At 36.1% G+C, this 24,646-nt stretch overlaps 1 protein-coding gene across 2 annotated transcripts in view; it reads right to left on the bottom strand.

Moving 5' to 3' along the window:
* PLD5 (phospholipase D family member 5) overlaps positions 1-24,646 on the bottom strand; it is a 426,787-nt gene that overhangs the window by 159,292 nt on the left and 242,849 nt on the right. For both annotated transcript variants that reach the window (XM_069064474.1, XM_069064475.1), the window contains one exon: positions 1,849-1,960. In XM_069064474.1, coding sequence (XP_068920575.1) covers positions 1,849-1,960 — 112 coding nt within the window. The remainder of the gene's footprint in view (positions 1-1,848; positions 1,961-24,646) is intronic.

The following is a 24,646-nucleotide window of genomic DNA, read 5'->3' as shown; positions in this document are numbered from 1 at the left end:
ACTTTTTTTTTAAGAGGAGGGGAATGACAGGGAGGTCCAGATCTGCCTGTGATTTCGCTGGTTTAGAACTTCCCAGAATTTTTCACTGATTTGGATTGCAACTCATATAAGTTACACATCCCAGAGAGTTGCCCTAGCTAGATCATTGAGAGGACAAGAGAACTGCCCATGGTCACATAGTTAGCATGCATCAGGGACAGGACTTGACCCCAGTCAGGTTTTCCTGACCCCAAGTCCAACACTCTATCCATTTAGCCACATTACCTTTCATTCAATTTTTGTACAATTATAATTGTTAGCAAGTTTTCTCTTATGGAGAACAGAAAACACTAACTTCTACCTATTGGTCATCACAGTTCTAGGATGAAACAAAATGAATCTAATCTGTTTTCCACATGACAATCTCTCAAATATGTGATTATAACTATCATTTCCCACTTTCCCCCACCATCTTTTCTTTTCAGAAATAAATATCTCCAGTTCCTCCAAATGATCCCTATGTGACACTGTTTTGAATCCTTTCATTGTACTTGTTTCCCTCTTCTGCACATATTAAAGCTTGCCAATATCTCTTCTGAACTGTGGAGTCAAGAAATGGTCACAATATTGCAGTTGTCCTGTGACCAGAGTAGATGACTGTAATCACAAGCCAATCAACAAACACTGTCCTAGACAGAAAGGTAGTGGGTCCCTCTGATGGCTTCTCCCCATTTCTGCCCTCAAAACTTCACATGCCCCCTGCCTCTGCATCTGTCTCATCTATATCAGGCCTGCACAACCTGCTGCCCACTGGTTGCTTATGGCCCTCAGACACTTGCTGCATGCCATAGGATTTCTGGCCCACAAAAAATGGAGAGGAAAACATCCTTTGTATGTAGAGGAAATCCTTTGACATGCCACAAGCCCATTTAGGGTTGAAGGGAGTCAGTGCCTTTATGGACGCAGGTTGTGCAGGGTGGATCTATACCCATCTAAATTTTTTAATTTATATGTTTAATTTTCAAATATCCAATGGATATTTAGCGTTTCCTTCAAATAAAAATTTTAAAAATTATTCTGAGAAGGGCTGTCCAGGCTTCACCAGACTGCCAAAGGGGTTCAATGACACATACAAGAAAGGTTAAGAAATCTGCCCCTGTACTCTGAGTTATGCAACTCTCTAAATTCAAAAAGGTGCAAATACATCTAATGAGAAAAACAGAAGTGCATGTGTATCAATATAAGAAATATATATTGCTATTAATATATAAATATATGCAAAACTGATTCTCAGGAGTATGATCCATTAGAAGCACTGGCAATATTAACATTTTTAATTAGGCAAGGTCTCAGAGATCCTTAGGTTAAGGTACTGGCTTTCTTTCCATATGAACATTTCAATTTAAAACTTTTTTTACTTGATAGGCAAGAGGAGAAATGGGATATATTCTGTATTCTCTTTCATATTGACTTCGATAATTACAGAATAACAGAGCTGGAGAATTAGCAGAATATTTAGAGGCTGTCTAATCCAGCTCTTATTTTCCCAATCAGGAAACTGTGGCTCATAGAGTCTAAAGTGACTTGCCCAAGGTCACATGGCTAGTAAGTGTTAAGTGTTTGAGGCCGAATTTGAACTCAGGTCCTCCTGAGTCCAGGGTTGGTACTGTATTCACTGTGCCACCTAGCTGCCCCATAAGTTTCTTTTCTAAAAAGAATATTTAAGTGGAGATATTTTTCCAAAAGGAAGTAAAAGTTACAATATTTAAGGATTTTGTTTTGATTGAAGGCACATTAAATGAAACTTGAAATTAAAGTGGTTTTCTTTCTATGACACTTAATATAATAGCAAATTAACCTTGGTCTTACCCTTTACTTTCAAGTCTTCCAAAACCTTTGAATGGACTGTCGAATCACTTACTAATTTGATCTCAATATTTCGAGCAGCCAATTGTAGCAACTTTTCAAAAAGACGCTGACCCTAGGAAGAACATTAAGAGAGGAGAGTGAGGAAATAGAGTCATTTACTTTTTCAATCTTGCTAAAAAATTAAGGCATTTAAATTTTTTTAAAAATGAAACTAAACTTTACAAAAAGGTAAACAGAAAAGCTACATCAATCATTTATCATACCTTTATTACATTCCAGGCACTGTGAAAAATGCTGAAGTTCCAATAAAAGCAGGGGGAAAAAAGTCTTTGTCCTCAAAGACCATACAGTCTAATGGCAGAGACATGTGTGAATGTGTAAGTACATACAAGATAGACAGTGAAGATGGAAGGTAATTTGGAAGGGAAGATATTAAAAGCAAGGGAGAATAAGAAAGGCCTCCCTGTAGAAAGTGGGCTCTGTGATGAATCTTGAAAGAAGCCAAAGAAACTAATGAAATTAAATTACACATAAAAAAGATTTTCATAAAGTATACTTCATAAAGGCAGCACAGTATGACACGCAGCTTGTCTTGGAGTTTCAGATGCAACCTTCCTCTTCTTTCTACTTATATAGTCAATGACTCTTCAGTTTTTAGTCTTCAATTGTTGCTTGGGGACAATGAGGGATCATGGACAGCAAAATGGTGCAGTGAATAGAGTGCCTACCCTGCTGTCAGGAGGAGCTGAGTTCAAGCTTGGCCCCAGACACTTACTAGCTGTGTGACCTTGGGCAAGTCACTTAACCCTGTTTGCTCAGTGCTTCATCTAGAAAATGAACTGGAGAAGAAAATAGCAAACCAGTCCAGTATCTTTGCCAAGAAAACCCCAAATAGGAGCAGCTAGGTGGTACATTGAATAGAGCACCAATCCTGGAGTCAGGAGGACCTGAGTTCAAATCTGGTCTCAGACACTTAACACTTACTAGCTGTGTGACCTTGGTCAAGTCACTTAACCCCAATTGCCCTGCCTTCTCCCTCCAAAAAAAAAAAAGAAAGAAAACCTTGAAGGGGGTTACAAAAGAGTCAGACACAACTGAAATCATTCAACCACAACAATAAAATGTGAGATTAAGTGACTAACCCAGGATCAAACAACCAGTCTGTATCAGAGGGGAGATTTGAACTTGAATTTTCCTGACTCAGAATGGTTTTCTATCCATGTAGTTACATGTTCATGTACATTTGTGGAGCAATGCTATGTAAAAAAAAATTCAAAGGTTTTAAAATATTTTCTATCCATCATTAGAAAGGGGATTTTATGTATCACAGAGTTCAAAATTGTGGCGAGTCTGACCATATGCATATGCCCCTTTACCATGGAAAGGCTAACTAACAATTTCCAACTTTAAGATAACTGCTAGGCATTCTACCTATAGACTGCACTGCTTTGTGATGAGTCCTTCACATATTTCTTTTTTTTTTTTTAAAGCAATCGGGGATAAGTAACTTGCTCAAGGTTACACGGCCAGTTATTTCTGGGTGTGGTGCTGAGTATCTGAGCCCGGATTTGATCCAGGTCATCCTAACACTGGAGCTGGTGCTCTTACTTGCTGAGCCACCTGGCCGCCCCCCCTTCACATATTTCTAACTGCTAACTATCACCAGCTACTTAGGAGATTCTTTTTCTTTTTGATTTTTTTTTGGAGGGCAATTAGGGTTAAGTGACTTGCCCAAGGTCACGTGGCTAGTAAGTGTAACGTGTCTGAGGTCAAATTTGAACTCAGGTCCTCCTGACTCCAGGGCTGGCGCTCTATTCACTGAGCCACCTAGCTGCCCCTACTTAGGAGATTCTCCTTTAGGTCTCCAAACTTTGTGCATGGTGTTTGTAATTCACTTCTAGGATAAACAATAGGATCAAGTATAGAGATCAACAGCTTTTAAGGCAGTAAAATATTTTATTGCTGGAAAAAACAAGAAAATAAAAAAAAATTGAAACAAATATACATGGTCAAACAAAACATTCTCTCACTGGTCGTATCCAAAACACATCTCATTCTGCACTCTTAGTCCATCACCACTCTTGTTAGGAATTGGATAGCGTGTTTCATCAGTATTTCTCTGGAACCATGTATGATTATTGCAGGTGATCAGAGTTCTTACAGCTTTCAAAGCTGTTTGTTTTCATAATATTATAATATAAATTGTTCTCTTGGTTCTCATAATTTCTCAATAAGTTTATACAAGTCTTTCAAATGATAACATTGCTGACTGTACTTTAGATGATACAGTACTATAAATTTTGGCAAGTGCAAACTTTGAAACTGCCTTACTATTCTCAGACACTTGCTAGCTGTGTGATCTTTGGGAAATCACTTAACTTTTCTCAGCTTTGGTTTCTTAATCTGTAAAATGGGAATAATACCTACTGGACTTAATCTCACAGTTGTTGTATTAACTAAAATTATGTTTGTAAACTATTTTACAAAACTAAAAATGCCACACAAATGATAATTATTATTTTTAGTTGTTTATTTTTTATTAAAGTAGTGAATGAGTTGAAGTCTGAGGTCTAAGTGCTAAATGTAGTGCTCTGTACAATATAGGCAGAGGAAACTAGGTGACTGACTTCTCAATTACCAGAGCCCTTAGTCCAGCACTGATACTTACAGCCATGTTACTATTAAACAGTGATTACTTTCTGTTTTTCCCATCCTCAGAACCAGAGAAGAGGCTTTGGTTTTGCTGTGTGTACTCCAGTGCTACATTTGCATTTTTTAAAATGTAGGCTTTGTTGCTCTGAATTAATAATCACACCATACATTTTGTTCATGTAAAACGGAACAGCTCTCCTATCTAGCCGGTATTTATGTCTCTGGAACTCATTATTGACTCTCAAAGTGCTATTTTTATGCGACTAAAAACAAAGGCTATCAGACCTCTTCTAAAGAAGCAGAAATGGATAGTCCAAGTTAAGATCCAGACAGACTGTGATTAAAGGAAGTATATTTTTTCTTTTCTCACATCCTTAGTATTTACACAGAGGTGTCTTTAAAAAACATAATTATGTAATCACTGATAGTGAATGCTGTAGTTAGGCTTGTTTTGCAATGTCTATTAATGCCATTCATTCCATTTTGAATGTCTTGTAACTTTCTAAATTTGTCCTTGCAGGAATGTCTAATGCTTAATACCCACTAAAGGCATTTGCTGCAACACACACTTTGTTTTGTTGTTCATCTGTCCATGGGATTTTCTAAGCAAAGATGCAGGAGTTGTTTGCCATTTCCTTCTCCAGCTCATTTTACAGAGGAGGAACTAAGGTAAACAGGGTTAAGTGACTTCTCCAGGGTCACACAGCTAGTCAGTGTCTGAAGCTAGGTCTTAGAAACTTAGGTCTTCCTGACTCCAGACCCAGTGAATGGGATGAATTCTCCCCAAAAATGGAAGCAGATAGCAGAGGGGATTAAAAATCAGAATTCTTTAATATGTTGTTCACAAGAAACACATTCGAAGCAGAGAGATACATACAGAGTGAAGGCAAAAGACTGGAATAGAATATATTATGCTTCAGCTGAAATAAAAAAAAAGCAGGGGTAACAATCCTAATCTCAAAGAAAAACAAAAATAGATCTAATCAAAAGAGATAAGGAAGGAAACTACAGCTTGCTAAAAGGTATCATAGACAATGAAGTAATATCAATAAAAAATATATATGTACCAAGTAATATGGCATCCAAATTCTTAGAGAAGAAGTCAAGTGAGTTATAGGAAGAAACAGAAAAAAAAAACTATGCTAGTAGGGGACCTCGACCACTTCCTCTCAGAACAAGATAAATCTAAAAACAAAATAAACAAAAAAGAAATTAAGGAGGTGAATAGAATTTTAGGAAAGTTATATATGATAGACCTCTGGAGAAAACTAAATGGGGATAAAAAATAATATAACTTTTTTTCTCAGTGATAGATGGCACCCACACAAAGATTGACCATGTACTAGGACATAAAAACCTAAAAATCCAATGCAGAAAGGCAGAAAAATAAAATGCATCCTTTTCATATCATGATACAATAAAATTTTGCATAATAAAGGACCATGGAAAAATAGATTAAAATTAATTGAAAACTAAATAATCTAATCCTAAAGAATTAGTGGGGCAAACAACAGATCATAGAAACAATCAATAATTTCATAAAAGAGAATGATAACAATGAGACAATATACCAAAACTTATGGGATGCAGTCAAAACAGTTCTCAGGGGAAAGGAGAAAATAAAGTAAAATAGAGAAAGAGGACATCAATAAATTGGACATGCAACAAAAAAAAAAAACCAAGAAAAAGAACAAATTAAAAATCCCTAACTAAATAACAAATTGGAAATTCTGAAAATTAACAGTGAGAATAATAAAATTGAAAGTAGGAAAGCTATTGAGCTAATAAATAAAACTAAGAGTTAGTTTTATAAAAAAACAATAAAATGGTTTAACATTTGGTTAATTTGATTAGAAAAAAAGAAAATAAAACCAAATTACCACTATCAAAAATTAAAAGATTGAATTCTCCACCAATGAAGAGAAAATGAAAACAATAATTGGGAGCTATTTTGCTCAACTATATGCCAATAAATCAGACAATCTAAAAGAAATGAATGATTATTTACAAAAATATAAATTGCCCACATTAACAGATGAGAAAATAAAATACTTAAGCCCACTGTAGAAAAAGAGAAATTGAATAAGCCATCGATGATCTCCCTAAGAAAAAAATCACCAGGGCCAGATGAATTTACAAGTAAATTCTACCAAACATTTAAAAACAATTAATTTCAATACTATATAAACTATTTGGAAAAACAGGCAAAGAAGGAGTCCTACAAAATTTGTTTTATGACACAAATATGGTGATGGTATCTAAACCAGGAAGAGTCAAAACAAAGTTATAGACCAATTTCCCTAATGAAGATTGATGTAAAATTTTTAAATAAAATATTACCAAAGAGATTATAGCAATTTATCATCAGGATAATACATTATGACCTGGTGGCATATATAGTAGGAATGCAAGTCTGGTTCAATATCAGGAAAACTATCAGCATAACCATATAAACAACAAAACAAACAGAAATTATGATTATTTCAATAGATTCAGAATAAGCTTTTGACAAAAACACAGCACCCATTCCTATTAAAAACACTAGAGAGCAGAGTAATACATGGAGTTTTACTTAAAATGATAAGTAGCATCTATCTAAAACAATCAGTGAGCATTACATGTAATGGGAATAAGCTAGAAGCATTCCCAATAAGATCAGTGGTGAAACAAGAATGCCCATTATTACCACTATTATTAAATACTGTACTAGAAATGTCAGCTTTAGGTATAAGAGAAGAAAAAAGAAATTGAAGGAATCTGAACAGGCAATGATGAAACAAAACGATCACACTTTTACTGATGATACCTAAAGAATCCTAGAGAATCAACTAAAAAACTACTTGAAAGAATTAACAACTTTAGCAAAGTTGCAAGATATAACATACACCCATGTAAATAATCAGCATTTTTATACATTACCAACAAAGTCCAGAAGCAAGAGATAGAAAGAGAAGTTCCACTTAAGATAACTGAAGGCAATATAAAATATTTAGGAGTCTACAAGCTCAGACAAACCAGGAAGTATATGAACACAATTACAAAAGACTTTTCACACAAATAAAGTCAGATCTAAATAATTGGAAAAATATCAATTAGTTACGGGTACGCCAAGATATTTAAAAATGACAAGTCTACCTAAATTTATTTATTCAGTGTCATACAAATCAAACCACCAAAATTATTTTATAGAACTGTAATAGTAATGGAATTTAAAGATCCCCCTGTATTGGCTTGGTTTTTGGCTTGTGTTAAAACCCAGAGCTTGTGAATCCCACTTGTAGGATGGACTTGTTGATGTGAAAAGAGAGGGCTGAACTGGAAGGAGCTGGTGACTTAAATTTAGAGAGACACAAGCAAAGAGAGAGGCAGAAGAACTTTTTGGAAGCATCATCGTGGAGGCAGAGAGAGATGGAGAGGATTGCTGAGGGCCGGTTTGAATTGCCCAGGACTTTTGAGAGCTGCCACCCAGAGCTGCCAAGGACTGAGGAGACATGGCTGTTATGCTGGTACTTTGTCTTTCTGTTTTCATGTTGTTTTGCCAGATTTGTCCACTGGTGAAGGGCAGTCCTGTTGTTGCAGAGGTTCTGGAACCTTACTGTTGGTTCAGAGCTCCTGAGACTGTTCTGCAGACAGAATGAATTCTGTCCACTGGTGATGGACAGTGCTGTTGTTGCAGAGGTTCTGGAACCTTGCTGTTGGTTCAGAAGCCCTGAAGAAGGATTTTCTTGTATGTTTAAAGAAATCCTGGAAGAGGGTTTTGCTAATGTTTTGAGGGGTCCCAGGACTGTTCTGTAGACAGAAAATGAAATAATGAAGACACTGGCAATGTATCTTATGGCCTTGCTAAGCTTTGTCTCCCCAGGAACAAAGATTGCTGAGAACTTGCCTCTTGTCAAGATGAAGAAAAGACCTCTCTTTGGGTATTAAATGCTGTGCTTAAGCTTGTTGTAACTATGGGGTAGATTCAATTGTGATCCAAGGGTGGGGAACTTTTGACATTTTGTGCTCTGTGATTGAACAAATGAATGTACTTTACTTATGATTGGAAACTAATCTCCATTTGAGAAGAGGGGCTTTGTGGTTGACTAAATGAATGTACAGCCTAGGGGTGGAGTAGTACTTAGAAGAGGGTCTTTGGGATTGACTAAATGAATTATAATGTCCAGGAGTGGAGTAGTACTTGGAGATTATTGAATTATACTTGGTGAATGCTGTATTTTAAATGATGCTATATTTTGAATTTCTTCTGTTCTTAATTTTTCACTGAATAAAATGGAGAGCACCTATGCTGGTATTTTGAACCTTGGGATGTTGCTTTTGCTTGGCATTACAAGAACCAGAAAAAATAACAAAATTCATCTGGAAGAACAAAAGTTCAAGGGAATTAATGAAAAAAATGCAAAGGAAAATAGCCTAGCTGTATCAGAAATAAAACTATATTATAAAACAGCAATCATCAAAACTATTTGGTACTGGCTAAAAAATAGAGTGGTGGATCAGTGGAATAGGTCAGGTATATAGGACATAGTAGTTAAATGACTACAGTAAATGTTTGATAAACCCAAAGACTCTAGCTTCTGGAATAAAAACTCCCTATTTGACAAAAACTGCTGGGAAAACTGGAAAACAGTAGGGCAGAAACTAGGCATTGACCAATATTTCACACCGTATAGAAAGATAAGGTCAAAATGGGTATATGATGGGGAGGCTAGGTTGTGCAGTGAATAGAGCACCGGCCCTGGAGTCAGGAGGACCTGAGTTCAAATCTGACCTCAGACACTTAACACTTACTAGCTATGTGACCTTGGACAAGTCACTTAACCCCAATTGCCCTGCCTTCCCCCCTCCAAATAGAAAAAAAATGGGTATATGATTCAGACACAAAGGGTGATACCATAAGCAAATTATTAGAGCAAAGAACAGGTTACTTGTCTGATCTAAGGAAAAGGGAAGAATTTATAACCAAATGAGAGATAGAGATCATTATGAAAAGCAAAATGGATAATTTTGATTATATTAAATTGAAAAGAAAACCAACGCAGCCCAGATTAGAAGGAAAGCAGAACGCTGGGAAATGATTTTTATAGCCAGGGTTTCCTCATTTCTAAAATCGATAGAGAACTGAATACATTTTATAAGAATACAAGTCCTTCCCCAATGATAAATGGTCAAAGGATATGAATAGGCAGTTTTCAGATAAAGAAATTAACACTATCTATAGTCATGTGAAAAAAATGCTCGGAATTACTATTCATTAGAGAAAAAACAAATTAAAATAACTCTGAGGTACCACCTTATACTTACCAGATTGGCTAGTATGACGGAAAAGGAAAATGATAAATTTTGGAGATGTGGAAAATTGGAACATTAATACATGGTTGGTGGAGTTGTTAACTGATCTAACCATTCTGGAAAACAATTTGGAACTATGGTCAAAGGGCTGTAAAACTGCATACACCATGATTCATCAATACCACTACTAGGTTTATATCCTAAAGAAATCATGAAAAAGAGAAAAGGAGCCATATGTACAAAAATATTTATAGCAACTCTTTTTGTGGTGGCAAAGAATTGGAAATTGTAGGGATGCCATTAATTGGGGAATAGCTGAACAAGTTGTGGTACATGAATATAATGGGGTACTATTCAATAAGAAATGATGAACAGGTGAATTTCAGAAAAATCTGGAAAGATTTATATGAACTGATTCTGAGTGAAGTGAGCAGAATGAGGAGAACATTATACACAGTAACAGCAACACTGTGTGATGATCAGCTATGACAGATTTAGCTCTTCTCAGCAATACAATAATCCAAGACAATTCCAAAAGACTTGTCATGCAAAATGCTAACCACATCCAAAGAAAGAACTATGGAGTCTGAATGCAAATTGAAGCATACTATTTTCACTTTATTTTCTTTCTTGTGGTTCTTCCTTTTTGTTCTAATCCTTCTTTCACGACATGGCCAATGTGGAAATATGTTTAACATGATTATAAATGTATAACCTAAATTTGGAACTGAAAATCTTACAAAAATGAATGTTGAAAACTATATTGACATGTAATTGGAAAAAATTAAAGTTGCATTAAGTACAAAAAAAGGGGATAGATTACTGATAGTTCTATTGAGCAAATGAAGGGATAAATGTATAAGTACTTAGGTTCAAAGAAAGTGATGTCTCAAATATAGAATAGGGGAAGTATAACTAGAGGAAAGGTAAACAATATTATTTAATTTTTAGTTATTATAGGATTAAACCCCTTTCTTTAGGAATAGCTAGCCCTAACCTAAGCTAGACTAACATAAATAATTTCTTAAGTCTAGTTTACCAATAGATTTAGTGATCAGATAGACTGAGAAGACTATCATTTAATAGCAGGTAATTTAGAAAAATAAAATAAGCATAAGATCATAAGGTTTTCTAAAAAGTCTGATTTTCTCTTTTTAAAAGAAAGGGATTTTTGACAAGAGGCTGTTACCATTGCTAGCAGATGGAGAAAGGTAAGCCAGAAGTGAAGTTTCTTTTCCCACTCTTAGTAGATGTGCTTTTTTGTTTGTTTTTTCCCCTTGAGCTAGAGTCTAAATTGAGTAATGGAATTTTCTAAGGAAGATGGCAGGTAACTATTAGCTACTCTTTCCCAATATACTTTACAAAAGGCACCACCTATAAGGAAAGGACTTCTGGGTAGGATTAAGAAACCCCTGGGGAAAACTAACTAGTCAGGTGACCTGCCTTGTCAAACTGAATTATTATCAAAACAAGTTTCTGCATTTTTTATTCCTTTTTTTTTGTTGTTATAAAAATCAGCTCTGTAAATCACTCTTTTTCTCATGAATCAGGTGACCTAATTTGATATGCAAATATTAGCTTTGCAAATTAAATCATAGATGGCTCTGTAACTTTGTCCTCAGTTTCTTTTTTACTTCAGATAATTAATTTTAGCACCAGGCAATAGTTCCTGGGCTGGGGTGAGCAGGTGTGTGGCGAAGGGGGGGGGGGGGGGGGGGGGGAAGGGCAGGAGAGAGACAATCTGGGAGTTTTAAAGAACTACAAAGTTTATGATGAGTTAACATTGTGACATGGTAGCCAAAAAGAAAGCAAAGCTCTCTTAATATTACATTAATAGAGGGATAGCATCTAGAATAAAGAAGATAACAACACTGCTACATTCTGTCCTAGTCTGGCGGCACCTAGATTATTGTGTTTTTCTTACATCAAGATCAAATATGTCTCATGAAGGAAGACACCATCTGCATCCAGAGAAAGAACTGATAAATAGAAGTGTGTACAGAATAGTTTTACATATGTATACACACAGATAAGAATAAAAGTCGTTCCCCAATGATAAATGGAGAATTTGTTTCTAATGGTAACCATCTCTAGGGCAGGGGAGGGAAGAAAAAAAAGAAAAAAATATTACATGATAACTATTACATATTTAAAAGGAATAGCAGCTTGTAACCTTAGATTTCAGTTTCATGAACAATCATCTTTTTTCCCATTCTACTATGTTATGGAAATCCTTGCTTTATTTCTTAAAGTTCAGGATAAAATAAAAATTTTTTTATAAAAAGATTAAATATGTTTCTCTGTAATGTGCACTCATTGCTCCTGTTTCTGATTTCTGGAGCCAAATAAACGAAGCGTAATTCCCTTCTATATTATAGTCTTTCAAAAACCTTGATGAAAGTTAAGTCTTTTCTATGCTAAACAACCCCATTCCCTCCCTTTCCCCCCACCTAGGAAATCGTATGTTGTACTCTCTTGTCTCCATTGCCCTTTGCTGGACACATTTCAGCTTATCTATGCCTTTTCTAAAACTAGAAGTCATAGGTCTAGAGCTGGAAGGGACCCCCAAGGAATTAGAACCTGATTGTTTTGCCTCACCCTCTCACTCAAATATAAAATCCTCTTTTTGGCATTAAGAGTTCTTCATAACCTGGTTTCTTCCTGCCTTTCCAGTCTTTTCATACTTTAATCAACTCCACATATTCTATAATCCAGCAACATTTTACCTTCTTATGTTCCTTGAACATGACACTTTATCTGCCAATTCCATAGCTTTTCCCTGACTGTCCCGCTTGCCTGGAATATTCTCCCTTCTCAACCTCAACTACTGACTCCTTTAAGAGTCTACTGGGTTCCTTTAAGACTCAGTACAAATCCCACTTTCTACAAGATGCCTTTTCTGGCTTCCCTGACACTTCCTTTGCCCTATCCTGCCTCTGCCTTCCCTCTGAGATTATCACCTAATCACATTGTGTGTGTATATGCATGTATGTGTGTATATCGGTATAGGGGTATATAGAGTTAGATTATTCATATATAATTTATATATATACATATTTATATATATATATATATATATATATATATATGAGAGAGAGAGACAGAGAAAGAGACAGAGAGAGAAAGAGAGAGAGAGAGACAGATAGAGACAGATAGAGACAGAGAGAGAGAGAGAGACAGAGACAGAGAGATTCAGTCATTTCAGTTGTGTCCAATTCTTCATGACCCTTTTTGGGAGTTTTCTTGGCAGGGATACTGGAGTGGTTTGTCATTTTATTCTCTAGTTCATTTTATAGATGAAGAAACAGTCAAACAGGAGTAAGTGACTTGCCCAGGGTAACACAGCTAGTTCATGTTTGAGGCTGGATTTAAACTCAAGTCTTCCTGACTAGACCTGGTGCTCTATCCACTGTGCCATCTAACTGGCCTCTCACGCTCTCTCTCTTTCTTACACAAATACATACATACACATACATTATATCTATATATATATACATATAGGTATATTAATATCTTATGCACTTATTTGCATATTGCATTCTTTGTTTGATTATGAGCTCCTTGAGGGCAAAGAGCATGTTTTTTTTTTTGGCCTTTCTTTGTATCCCCAGGGCTTAGCTCAGTGCCTGACACATATGAAGTGATCATAAATTCTTGCTGTTGACTCACAGACATAGGTCAGGGTAAGTATCAAGCAGAGAAAGGCTCTTTGACTAAATTGTACCAAGGCTCTATTAGAATGTCAGCATTCAAGAGCCTTCTCACTTAATTGTATGAGGAGATGGGGTGGGTTAAGACTTATTGTGACCTATGGGGTTCTGGGAATAAGCCTTTGCTGAGGGTGTCTCCAAGGTGAAGCCTCTTCTCCTCTTTGAACACCTGATGTCAAAGCTTAGCCAGAAATCTAGGGGCACAGACACTTTTCCAGGTACCAACCCCTCATTGAGAAAATTCTACTGCATTAATTAAACCTGCAAAGGATTAAGTGATTGGTGCCAGCTGAGGGGTGCTCACGTAGAGGAGCACATATTACCAGTTAATTCATCAGTAAACAGATTTTGTCCCATTAAGGGTTTTAATTATTCTGCGCAGTGCATTATGACTCCATTACCTAATGACAGTTCTCTACAATTATGTACTCCCATGGTGGGAGATGAACACAGCCATCCCAGCAAGGAGCAGATGAAGAGATCTTCATGCTCCATGTGATTAGCATTTGGAGATCCCACTGTTTGAGGGTATGGGGTGAGGGGAAGCTTGGCTAGGAACAAACTCATCCTGACAATAATGGGGTCTAGAATGGCAACTCCTATAGGGTGAGAGATTATAAGTAGGAATGGTGCATTGGTACAAAAGACATCAGATTGAGTCCTACAGGGATGCAAAGAAGCATATTTGGTCATGCTCCAATATCCAATCTAGAATCTTGTGCTGACAGAAGATATTCCCGAAATGTCACAGTCCAATAATATTTCCTAAGAGGAGGGAGAAGGTAATAGCTAGCAAGCAGGAGGTCCCTTATAGCTCCAAATTAAAGAATTCATTGTAATGTGTTAAACAAAAATAAGGAAATTAGGAGATAAAGGGTGATGTATAGGAATAAAAATGGAGTTAAGTTTTGGACATGTTTATTTTGAGATGCCTATGGAACAACAAGGTGGAGAGATGCATGCAGCTGATTACTCAACAAATAAGTATTCATCATAGTCTCTGTTCCAAGAATTCAAGTCAAGTTCTAGGGATACAAATACAAAAAAAAAACCAATCCCTACTCTCAAGTAACTTACATTCTACTGGGTAAGATCAGTACATAATTAAGTATATATGGGATAAACTCTCAAAGAATAAATATAAAATAGAAAAATAATATCAATGAAGACTATACCAATACCATAAGAGAGCTACAAAGTATGATGGTAGTTTAGAAGAAGAACAAATCACTGCAGGTTGTGGGCATTAGGGAAGGCTTCACAGAGAAGGTGACATTTGAGGGGGACCTTAAAATAGAAGAACTCATTAATTAACCCAACATTGCTAGTACACTGTTTCAGTGGAGAAAAGGGCAGAGAAATAGTGATGGTGATTCAATCAATCAATCAACATTTATTAAGTGCCTACTATATGCCAGGTGATGTTCACAGACTATCATAGTCTATTTCTAGGCCTATTATTCTCCAGGAGTAGCCATCCAGCTTTGCAGCAGGAATACTCTGTGTGTTACCTGGAAGCTCCCAGAGTTGAGTAACTTTAGAAAACAGCTGCCAAGGCAATAAAATGAGATGAGAAAAATGAGGGGAAATAGATAAGCTAAATATAGGAGAGAAAAATCCATGGAAAAGAACTTAAAAGGGACCAATAATTGAATCTAAAAGATTTAAAACAAACCAGACTGGTTAGAGAATTAGATGGTTCTATATAAAAGAATTTAAATGGTTTCTGTTGGGTTAGCTTTTGTTAATGGTGGTGTTTATGAATTTATATCAGAGTAATTCTTTTCCCTGGGAGGGAAAAAACAGAGCATCCTTTGCAAATATTAAGAATCCTCACACCCTCCTGTGAGACAGGTAGGAACAGAATTAATATAATTTAATAGGGAACTTGGAACATATGAAATAAAGATTGTTATTTGATTGTTTTAAAAAATGTTTTATAGTTAGCAACCATCAGTAAAATATTCAAATACACAAAATAACAAAAAAGATTATATTTGAAGTCATAAAATCCATTATTTGTAGCTAATATAAAATGTGTATATTAATTTTAATAATTTTGCGGGGGATGAGATCTGGATCCGTGATTTCATTAGTGGGGAGAATTCCCTTGGTCAAGACCCATGTATAAGGGCAACTCTGATAAAAGTATTATAAAACTTCCTGAGGCACCAAGATGTCCAGTTACTCAGGCACTGTCACACAGTCACTCTGTGCCAAAGGGCCCTGCTGTACCCAGCTCTTTCCGGCTCTAAGGCTAGTCCTCAATTCAACACCATACCACAGTATTTCTCTTTTCTTTTAAATAAGATAAAACAACTACATTCTGTTTGTTTTCATGCATTCTGTCTTCTAAGTATTTTCTCAGACTTCATTGCTTTATTATTTTTACATAGTTGTAGACTGTGTATATTGCTTTTATTTTATTTTCTTACCCAAACATCTGTAAATGTTTTTCCTTCCTTATGCAACAGATCTCAGATCCCTCTAAAGAGATTTTCCTAAAAAAAGAAGGTCATTGAATCAGGACTAGAATTTTTGATTGTGGAGCCTTGTCTATTACATCAAGGAATAAAATATTTCCCCTGAAGGCGAAGGGAGTACAAAAGGTACATTGTCATAAGATAGAGTCCTAAGAGTTTGTGGGAGTACCCTATAGGGCTGTGGGACTTTGTGAGGCTCATATCATTCTCTTACTTCATATAGCTGGATAGGAAGCCAGGGCAGAGACCATACAAGGTACTCCTACCCACCATTCTCTTCAAAGTCCTTATATCATCCATTTTTCTTGCCAATGCCATGTTAAAAAAAGTTGGGGGGTGGTAGCTAGGTGAAACAATGGATAGAGCACTGGCCCTGGAGTCAGAAGGACTTGAGTTCAAATGTGACCTTGGACACTTACTAGCGGTAGTATTTTCTCGATGACGGTCTGTACCTACGAAAATGTCTATGCACTTAGATTTCTGGCTAAGCCTTGACATCAGGTGTTCAAAGAGAAGTATTGCCTCCAGTCCCAAGCCCCCAACCCCATCAAAAAAAACCCCAAACAACAATTAGTAGCTTGCAGATTTTCTAGGCATTTGTCTCCTAATTCACTCTAAGATGAGAAGGAATCCATAACATCCTAGATTTAGAGCTGGAAAGGCCCTCTGAGGTCATCTAGTCCAACTACTTTATTTTGCAGGTGAGGAAACAGAGACCCAGAGAGATTAAGTGGTTTGAACAAGGTCTCACAGGTTACTGAGTCAGAGAATGATTTGAATCCAGATCCTCTGACTTAAGATCTGCATTCTTTCTAATGTCCCAAATAATTAAGTTCTTCAAATAACAATAAATCTTAGACATTTGTAAAAATGACAAGGGCAGACAAGATGACCTTCAATGTAACTTCTAGTTCTAATGGTGATGATTCTATAAGAAGAACTAGGATCTCTGGTTTTTGTGGCTCTCTTCCCCTAGCATACCAAAGATATAAGTTAAAATGGATCCTATTTTCTTTTATTCTTACTCATTTTTGAATCTGTAAGATAAAGACACTAAATGCCACACAGACAAAACTAAATTGTTTAGTAAGATCAAACCCAGGTATCCTGACTTCCATCTCCATGTTCTTCCTATTGGGCCCCTCCTCTTCTCATAGACTACTATTCCAAATAATACAAAGCTAAGTTCCAGATACAGTTAACTGACCACCATAGAAGAAAACTTACAGCTTTATAGATCAAAGAAAATACTTAATTGCTATTTTTTAAAGTTATTGAAATTCTCATCTGTACATGTACAAATGACCTCCTGGAAGGAAACCTGATGGCTTTTATAATATCCAAGGCACACTGAACCTTTAAATGTTGATATGTTTAATTGGGGACAAGTATAACTATTTTGTTGAGTGGTAAGTTTGATACAGTGGAAAACACACTAGATTTAGAATCAAAAGACCTGGTTTCCAATCCTCATTCTGCCACTTCTGACTGTGTAATCTTGAGCAAGTCACTTAACCCTTCTTTGACTCAATTATCTCATCTGTACAATGGGAATAAAAGTATCTGTACCACCTACCTCACAGTTAATGTATATAAAATAATTTACAAAGCAGTGTAAGGCTACAGATTTAGGGCTGGATGAGAATTTAAAGGTTAGATTCAATCCTTCATTTTATATGGAATGGAGACCTAGAGATGTTAACTAACTCCTCCAAGGCAACAAAGGTAGTATATGACAAAGCTGGAATTTGGATTCAGGTCTTCCATTTTCCAAATCTAGCACTATTTCCCCATTGTTTCATCCTTAGTTTTTATTGTAACAAGATTTTTAAAAATCACAATAATTTATTGAGAACTAATATGTGTGGAGAGTATAAGGTGTTATTTTAAAACTAGGTGGTGCTTTCTTCCCACAATGTTATTTCCTCTCATACTAATAACTGACCAAATCTAACAGCACTATTGGAAAAGAGGTTGATATATGATCTTTTCATTATTTCCAAGCATATACTCATTATTACAACATTAACTCTGCTCTTTATCACCACAGAAGACAAAACAAAAGTAAAAAGTCTTTAAATTTAGCAGGAAAAAATTAGGTTAGATATTAAGAACTTCCCAAAGCTGGTGATTATTCCACTGGGGATAGGACAGGGAGCCTAATTTTTCTCTAAAGTTCTTAAAAACAAGAGGATGGATTCTCATCAAACTGAGGGTTTAGGGATGGGATAGTTGTAGTAAAAAAAATTAAAATATGCTTCAGCATGTCCCATAGTCCTATTGAAATAAGGAAACCCAGTACTAATTGAAATAATTGAAACCCAATACTGGCTGTAATGACCTTACTTTCTTTTTATTCAAGACTCGTGAACTAATCTTGGTACTATCCTTCCAGTTTTAGGTGTACTATTTCTTCAGTAATTCCTGGACAGTTGAATGTTCCTTTTACTTATATCAATTAGCATAAGATGGTTCCCTAGGAAACCATCCATATTGACTTTAGAGTATTCTTGTATTCCCTTTCCTAAAAGAATGTACCCTGCTATAAAACCATGCAGGTTTTGTAAAACCTGTATTCGAGCATGGTAACTAACAAAACCACCAAGTCCTGGAGAAAGCCAGATGAATTGCATAATGTGAGTTTGTGGCTTCCTCCCATTTTCGTTAATTTACAAAGAGGCTTAAGACACACTGTACCCTATCCCCTCCCTCCATCCATTTAGAAAAGGCAAAACAGAATGTGAACAATTTATCAATAACTTGCTGCAGGCATTGTGCACATTACAGTCTTTTAGGATCTAAATTAAGAACAAACAATGGAATGCATACTTTCCTACCCTTATCAGAACTCTTTTCCCTAGTCTGACTATACCCTTGACTTCATTCAAAATCTAATGCTAATTAAAAATAACAATGATTATAGAGACCAAAGCACTTAAATTATTTAAAGAAATCTGTCTCAACTATGCTTATCTCCTATCAGACAGGATGAAAGGCATCCAATTCTGTGAACATTTCTCTATAAATAAGAAAGTCTAGTTTCTCAGTAAAATTGGCCCCTGATAAATCAAAGAGTCATAATGAAATATTTAGGTACCATATGATCAAGTTGTCAAATATTTAGCACCAAAAAGTTGTTAGGGCAGGGATTCTTAATTTTTTTATATAATGGACCCCTTTGGCAGTTTGGTGAAGTCTGTGGACTTATTAGATTAATGTCTTTAGATGGCATAAAATAAAATACATAGTATTATAAAGAAAATCAAGTATATTGAAAGACAGTTTTTTAATTAAAAACTAAGGTTAAGAACCCCTATGTTAGAGATTAGAGATTCTCTGTAGCAAACAGATGGATTACTAGCTTACACATCTCCATTACTTTGCTCAGTTGCTCTTTCAAAGGTCCTTGATAATCTCCTTATTGCTGGAGACAATCTTCTTACTTCTTTTTCTTCTTGATCCCTCTGCAACCTTTGATATTATTTACCACATCTTCCTCTTTGGAATTTTCTCCCATCTTCCTGATCATTCTCAGTCTCAGTTACTAGTTCTTCTTTTATCCCCCATTTGTGCATCCTTCCCCACCAGAACATTCCCCCATTTTGCCCAGTGCATGGCATATGGTAGGCACTATATAAATGCTTATTCCCTTTTCTTCCCATTCCCCCAACCTGCCTCAACATCCATCTCTAGCTCATTTCTCTCTCTACACTCTCCCCTTTGGTGTTTTCATCTACTCTTACTGCTTTAAGGATACCCTTGTACAGATAGGTCTCCAAACTCTGTAAAATGATTAGAGGGTCTCTGGAGCTCCTTCCAGCTATAGATCCATAGTTCTGGTCCTATGATCCTGAACTCTTTCCCCAGTGCTGACCTCCCTTAAACTCCAGTTCTTCATTTTGTACAACCCACTAAAATTAAAATCAACAAAATCCATTCATTTCTTTTTATTATTATTAATTTGTTTGTTTACTTTTAGTTTACAAGATTAAATTCCACAATTCCTTGAGTTTCACATTTTTTACCCCTCCCTCCCCTCCCCACCATGGTGGCATATAGTCAAGTATAGGATCTGTAAATACTTTCACATTATACATTAGTCAGGTTATAAAGACGGATTGGATCAGATGGAATGAAAAATGGTAAAGAGGACATAAAACCAAACAAGAAAAGGAAAAAGTTCAGGCATTTTGCTTTCATCTGGATATAAACTCAGTTCTTTCTAGTTCTTTCTCTGGATGCACCCATTTCTCTCCATCGTGAGTCTTTTGGGATTGACTTATATCACTGCATTGCTGAGAAGAGTCCAGTCTATCAAAGTTGGTCATCACACATACGTTGTGTCTGTAATTGTGTACAAATTTCTCCTGGTTCTGCTCTTCTCACTCAGCATCAGTTCTTATAAGCCTCTCCAGGTAAATATGAAGTCCATCTGCTCCTCGTTTCTTATAGCACAATAGTATTCCATAACATGCATATACCACAACTTGTTCAGCCATTCCCCAATTGATGACCACCCCCTTAATTTCCAATTCTTTGCCAAAAATTCATTCATTTCAACAAACATTTACTAAGTGCCTACTATATACCAAGATATCACCATCTGGATTTTCCAGGACATCTCAACTTCATCATGTTAAAAAATAACTTATGACCTTGGCTAAAACTCACTTGTCTTTCCTTCTAACTTCTCTCTCTGTTGATATCATCATTCTCCCAGTTACTCAGGCTATATATATATATATATATATATATATAAAGACACACTGCACCCTATCCCCTCCCTCCATCCATATATATATATATATATATATATATATATATATATATATATATAATCTGAATCATCTTGTTTTACCTTCCTTTCCCTCTCTAACTCTAACAATGTATATTAAGATTTTTGAGTCTTTGCCATGCTATTAAGTATGCCTTGTGAGATCCTACCCAACAGGAATGCTGCTGTGAATAAAGAACCAGCATCAGGGTCAGGAACACCTGGACAATGAAAGAAATTGGCTTTGTGACTATGGGCGATTCACTTAAACTCTTAACTGCTGCCTAGGAGACTAAGCATATAAATTGCAGAGCAGTTAGCACTCTGAATTAATTGAAGGAGTTTTACTCACTTAGAGATCCCTACATCAATGAAATAACAGATTCAGACCTATCCTTCAATATCCAAGTCAAATGCACCCCCCCCCCCCATAAAGTCTTTCCTGATTTGCCTAGCTGGAAATCAGCTTTTCTTTCTCTAATTTTGTAGAGTACTTTGTCCTTGTCCTATATTATTATTGTGTATTCTTTTGGAATTCAGTCATTAAAAATAACCATCAAATAATATTTTATAGTCCTACATATTTGCCTATGTGTTGTATTCCCCTGCCATACTCCATGAGGGCAAGGATCATAACTTAATTCTCTTTCTTCTCCTCCAAGTGTTTGATATGTTCTATTGATGTTTTTCAGTTGTTTTTCAGTCATGTCCAACTCTTTGTGACCCCATTTGGGGTTTTCTTGGCAAAGATATTGAAGTATTTTACAGTGTATTTTACAGATGAGGAAACCGAGGCAAACAAGGTTATCTGATTTGCTTAGGGTTACACAGATAGTATCTGAAGGCCAGTTTGAATTCAGGTTCTCCTGAATCCAGTTCTGGCTCTCTATCCACTTAACCACCTAGCTGCCTATTTGTATATAGGTATTGATTATTTGGCTACTAAATGAATGAGCAAATAAAAGAACCACCCAGAAAAGTTATAAACAGGACTGGTTTTAAGTGAGCCTGGCAGATAACCACTTGAGATGATTAAACCCTAAAGGTGAATCTAGGTCTTCTTTAAGCTTTTAAATTTTCTTTGGGCTATACTGCTATATACATTAAAAGTGTGAGAGCAATCAGTCCATTATTTTTCCTATACATTAAGCCTGCATAGCTTGTGGCTCACCAAAGGATTTTGGGTGTCCTGTGAAAAATGTAGAGGAAAAAATATTGCTATAAATGAATAATTCATGTACACTCATGACTCATCCTTTATCTGGTGAAAAACAAAACAAAACACCTAGGCTAAGTCCATGGAATAAAGAAGAGAGAGGCATGAAGTAGATGTTATTACAGTTTCATTCATGGTCTAAAGAGGAATAAACATCTTAAAAAATAGGATATATTACCAAGAAGAACACATTTTTCCCTGTAAAATTTCAAAGGAAGCACCAATAGAATTGAATATGTTTTGTAGAGGATAAGAAGAATGATAGTCTAGAAAAAGGGGCAAAGGATGAGTGATTGAAAGAAAGAGTGATATTTAACTGGGAGAAAATGAGGAAAGACTATGATAATGGTCTTTAAATATTTGAAAAGCCATTATTTTAAAGAGGTTATGGACTTATTCTATATTCCTCCAGAGTTGGAACTGGGGATCAATATGTAAAAGTAGCAAAGAGGCCAATTTTGGCTCAACAAAGGAAAGATTTTCCTAAAAAAGCAGAGCTATTCAACAATAAGATGGAATAAAAATGAGTGCTTCCTCAGTTTCTGCAAGCATTTAAAAGAGAGTCTTGATGATCATACTGCGCAAATGTAAAGGGAATTCTTGAGTAAGTGGAAGTAGGAAGATTCTGTCATTCTCATTTTCCACAGAATCTAAAGTAAAGAAAACTTTTACAATATCCATGATGAGGAGTCAGAAAACCAAGCACAGAGATATGATTAAATGTGTGTGAGGACCAGCCAATAGGTGTCCAATCCTCAGAGCAGGTACAAAGGGCTCTGCTGCCATCCCACATGGGGGAGTTGGGTGAACTTGCATCTGGAAGTATATGATGAAGTGTAATGGCGGGGGGGGGGGGGGTTTCTGTTCCTGATGTAGAACATATGTGGGTATTCTGTGAATGTTTTTCCTGTTGGTTAGCTGCATTTTAAAGAAAAGTCTTTTTTATTGACTACTGAGCTAGAACTGACAGTACTTACAAAAGGTTCCAGTGGAGGAATTCAGTCTTTTCCTTTGCTAGTGATGATTGACACAATTTCATTTCTCAAATGAATCAATCAGTTGTAGGCTTTGGATTAAGTATGAAAAAGTCCTGGATCAATTTAGATGACCTTGAAAATGATTGGATAACCCAGAGTGACTTCATGTCATGAGTATGTTTGGATTGGCTGAGGAAGAAAATATGGACCCATTCAGAAATCAGAGATTTAAGAAGGAATTGTATTTGGGGGAGAAGAGCCCTAGTCTCAGTATCTGTTTCTTCTCCTCTTTGTCCCTTTGCCCATAGGAGGGACCTGTGAGCTTTGGAAGGTCAGAGAATTTGCCCTTTTCCTCAATGTCCTACCAGCACCTTAAGAACAGCTGACCAAAGTGTCTAAATTAGGAGTTGAGGATAGATTGTACATAGATTCAAGGATCCATAAGGAGCCCAACAGAGAAGTTATGCTTATGCCTAAGGGAAATGTCCTAATTATTACAACAAAGAGTAGAAAAGGATTTTCAATAACTAAGAGATGAGAACATTTCCCTCTGAATCCTGTAGGTACTTGTAGGGGAATGTGCCACAGAGTTTTTGGAGGAATGTTTTGTACCAACTGTTCTTACTAAAGCACATAAAGATCTTTTCTAATGTCTCAGTCTGGCTAACAAATTTGTGCCTACTAATAATTGATGGCATTCCAGTAAGAGCTTATGAGATATAGCATTAGGAAACTACTTACAACCACTCAGGGTTACCCCTAAAATCCCAAGAGGGGTATAGCAGTATTTCAGGGGAACCCAATCTGCCTCAGAGTGTGTGGGTTTGAAGAACATATCCAGAGTATATATTACAGAGATAATAAAAATGCTGTAAGAGATAAAAGTCAATTCCTGGGAGCTTGTCAGTTTTTCATAAGTTTGAATGCTTTACCAGTTGTAGGATATATTTACAGTGGTCTTATATATGGATTGGGATGATGGCCCTCGAGGTTGCTTTCAATTCCTAAGCTATGTAATTTCCTTTTCTCTAAGACTAGGTAACTTCTTAAGAAAGAAGGAGATAGGATAATAGCATGTAATCAATATAAATTCAAGTGAATGGTGTAGCTGGAGCCATAGTATTTCTTGCAAGGCTTGCTCAGGAAATTAGCTTTTTCCCTCACTTTTATAAGGTCTACTAAATAAGTTAACCTTTTACCTATGAGACCTACTAAGTACATTAACCCACTATTATCTCTTTTCAGGACATATGCTCTTCCTCTATCATTGAGGTCATATGGCCTTCCTGTTAATACAGCTTCACTTACAGAAGCCAACAAATATTGATTGATCATTGAAACAAAAATCTTAGTTTTAATTAGATATGATTTTCAATCAAGTACATTATTGGTAATCATGTTTCACTATCTATCAATTACTGATTTACTTCACACAAGTGCATCTTTTTTGGTATAAGGGAGATAGTAGTATTCCCTCAGTGATATCATGTATTTCTGGTGGGAGGTAGAAATAAGTGTTTAATCCAAAGAATTTCTACTACTTTACTAATTATACACTTTATCTATACTTGCCATTTCTTTCACACATACACATATACATATATATATACACATATACATAAAGATATATGCACACGTGTGTGTGTATGTGTGTGTGTGTGTGTGTGTGTGTGTGTGTGTGTGTGTGTGTGTGT

The sequence above is a fragment of the Petaurus breviceps genome, unplaced genomic scaffold, assembly GCF_028583685.1.
Source record: "Petaurus breviceps papuanus isolate PSGF00001 unplaced genomic scaffold, PetGlider_PUasm1.0 90633, whole genome shotgun sequence".
In the NCBI taxonomy this organism is placed as follows: domain Eukaryota; kingdom Metazoa; phylum Chordata; class Mammalia; order Diprotodontia; family Petauridae; genus Petaurus; species Petaurus breviceps.
Note: the sequence above shows the minus strand (reverse complement) of the source record. Positions and strands in the feature narration are given on the sequence as shown.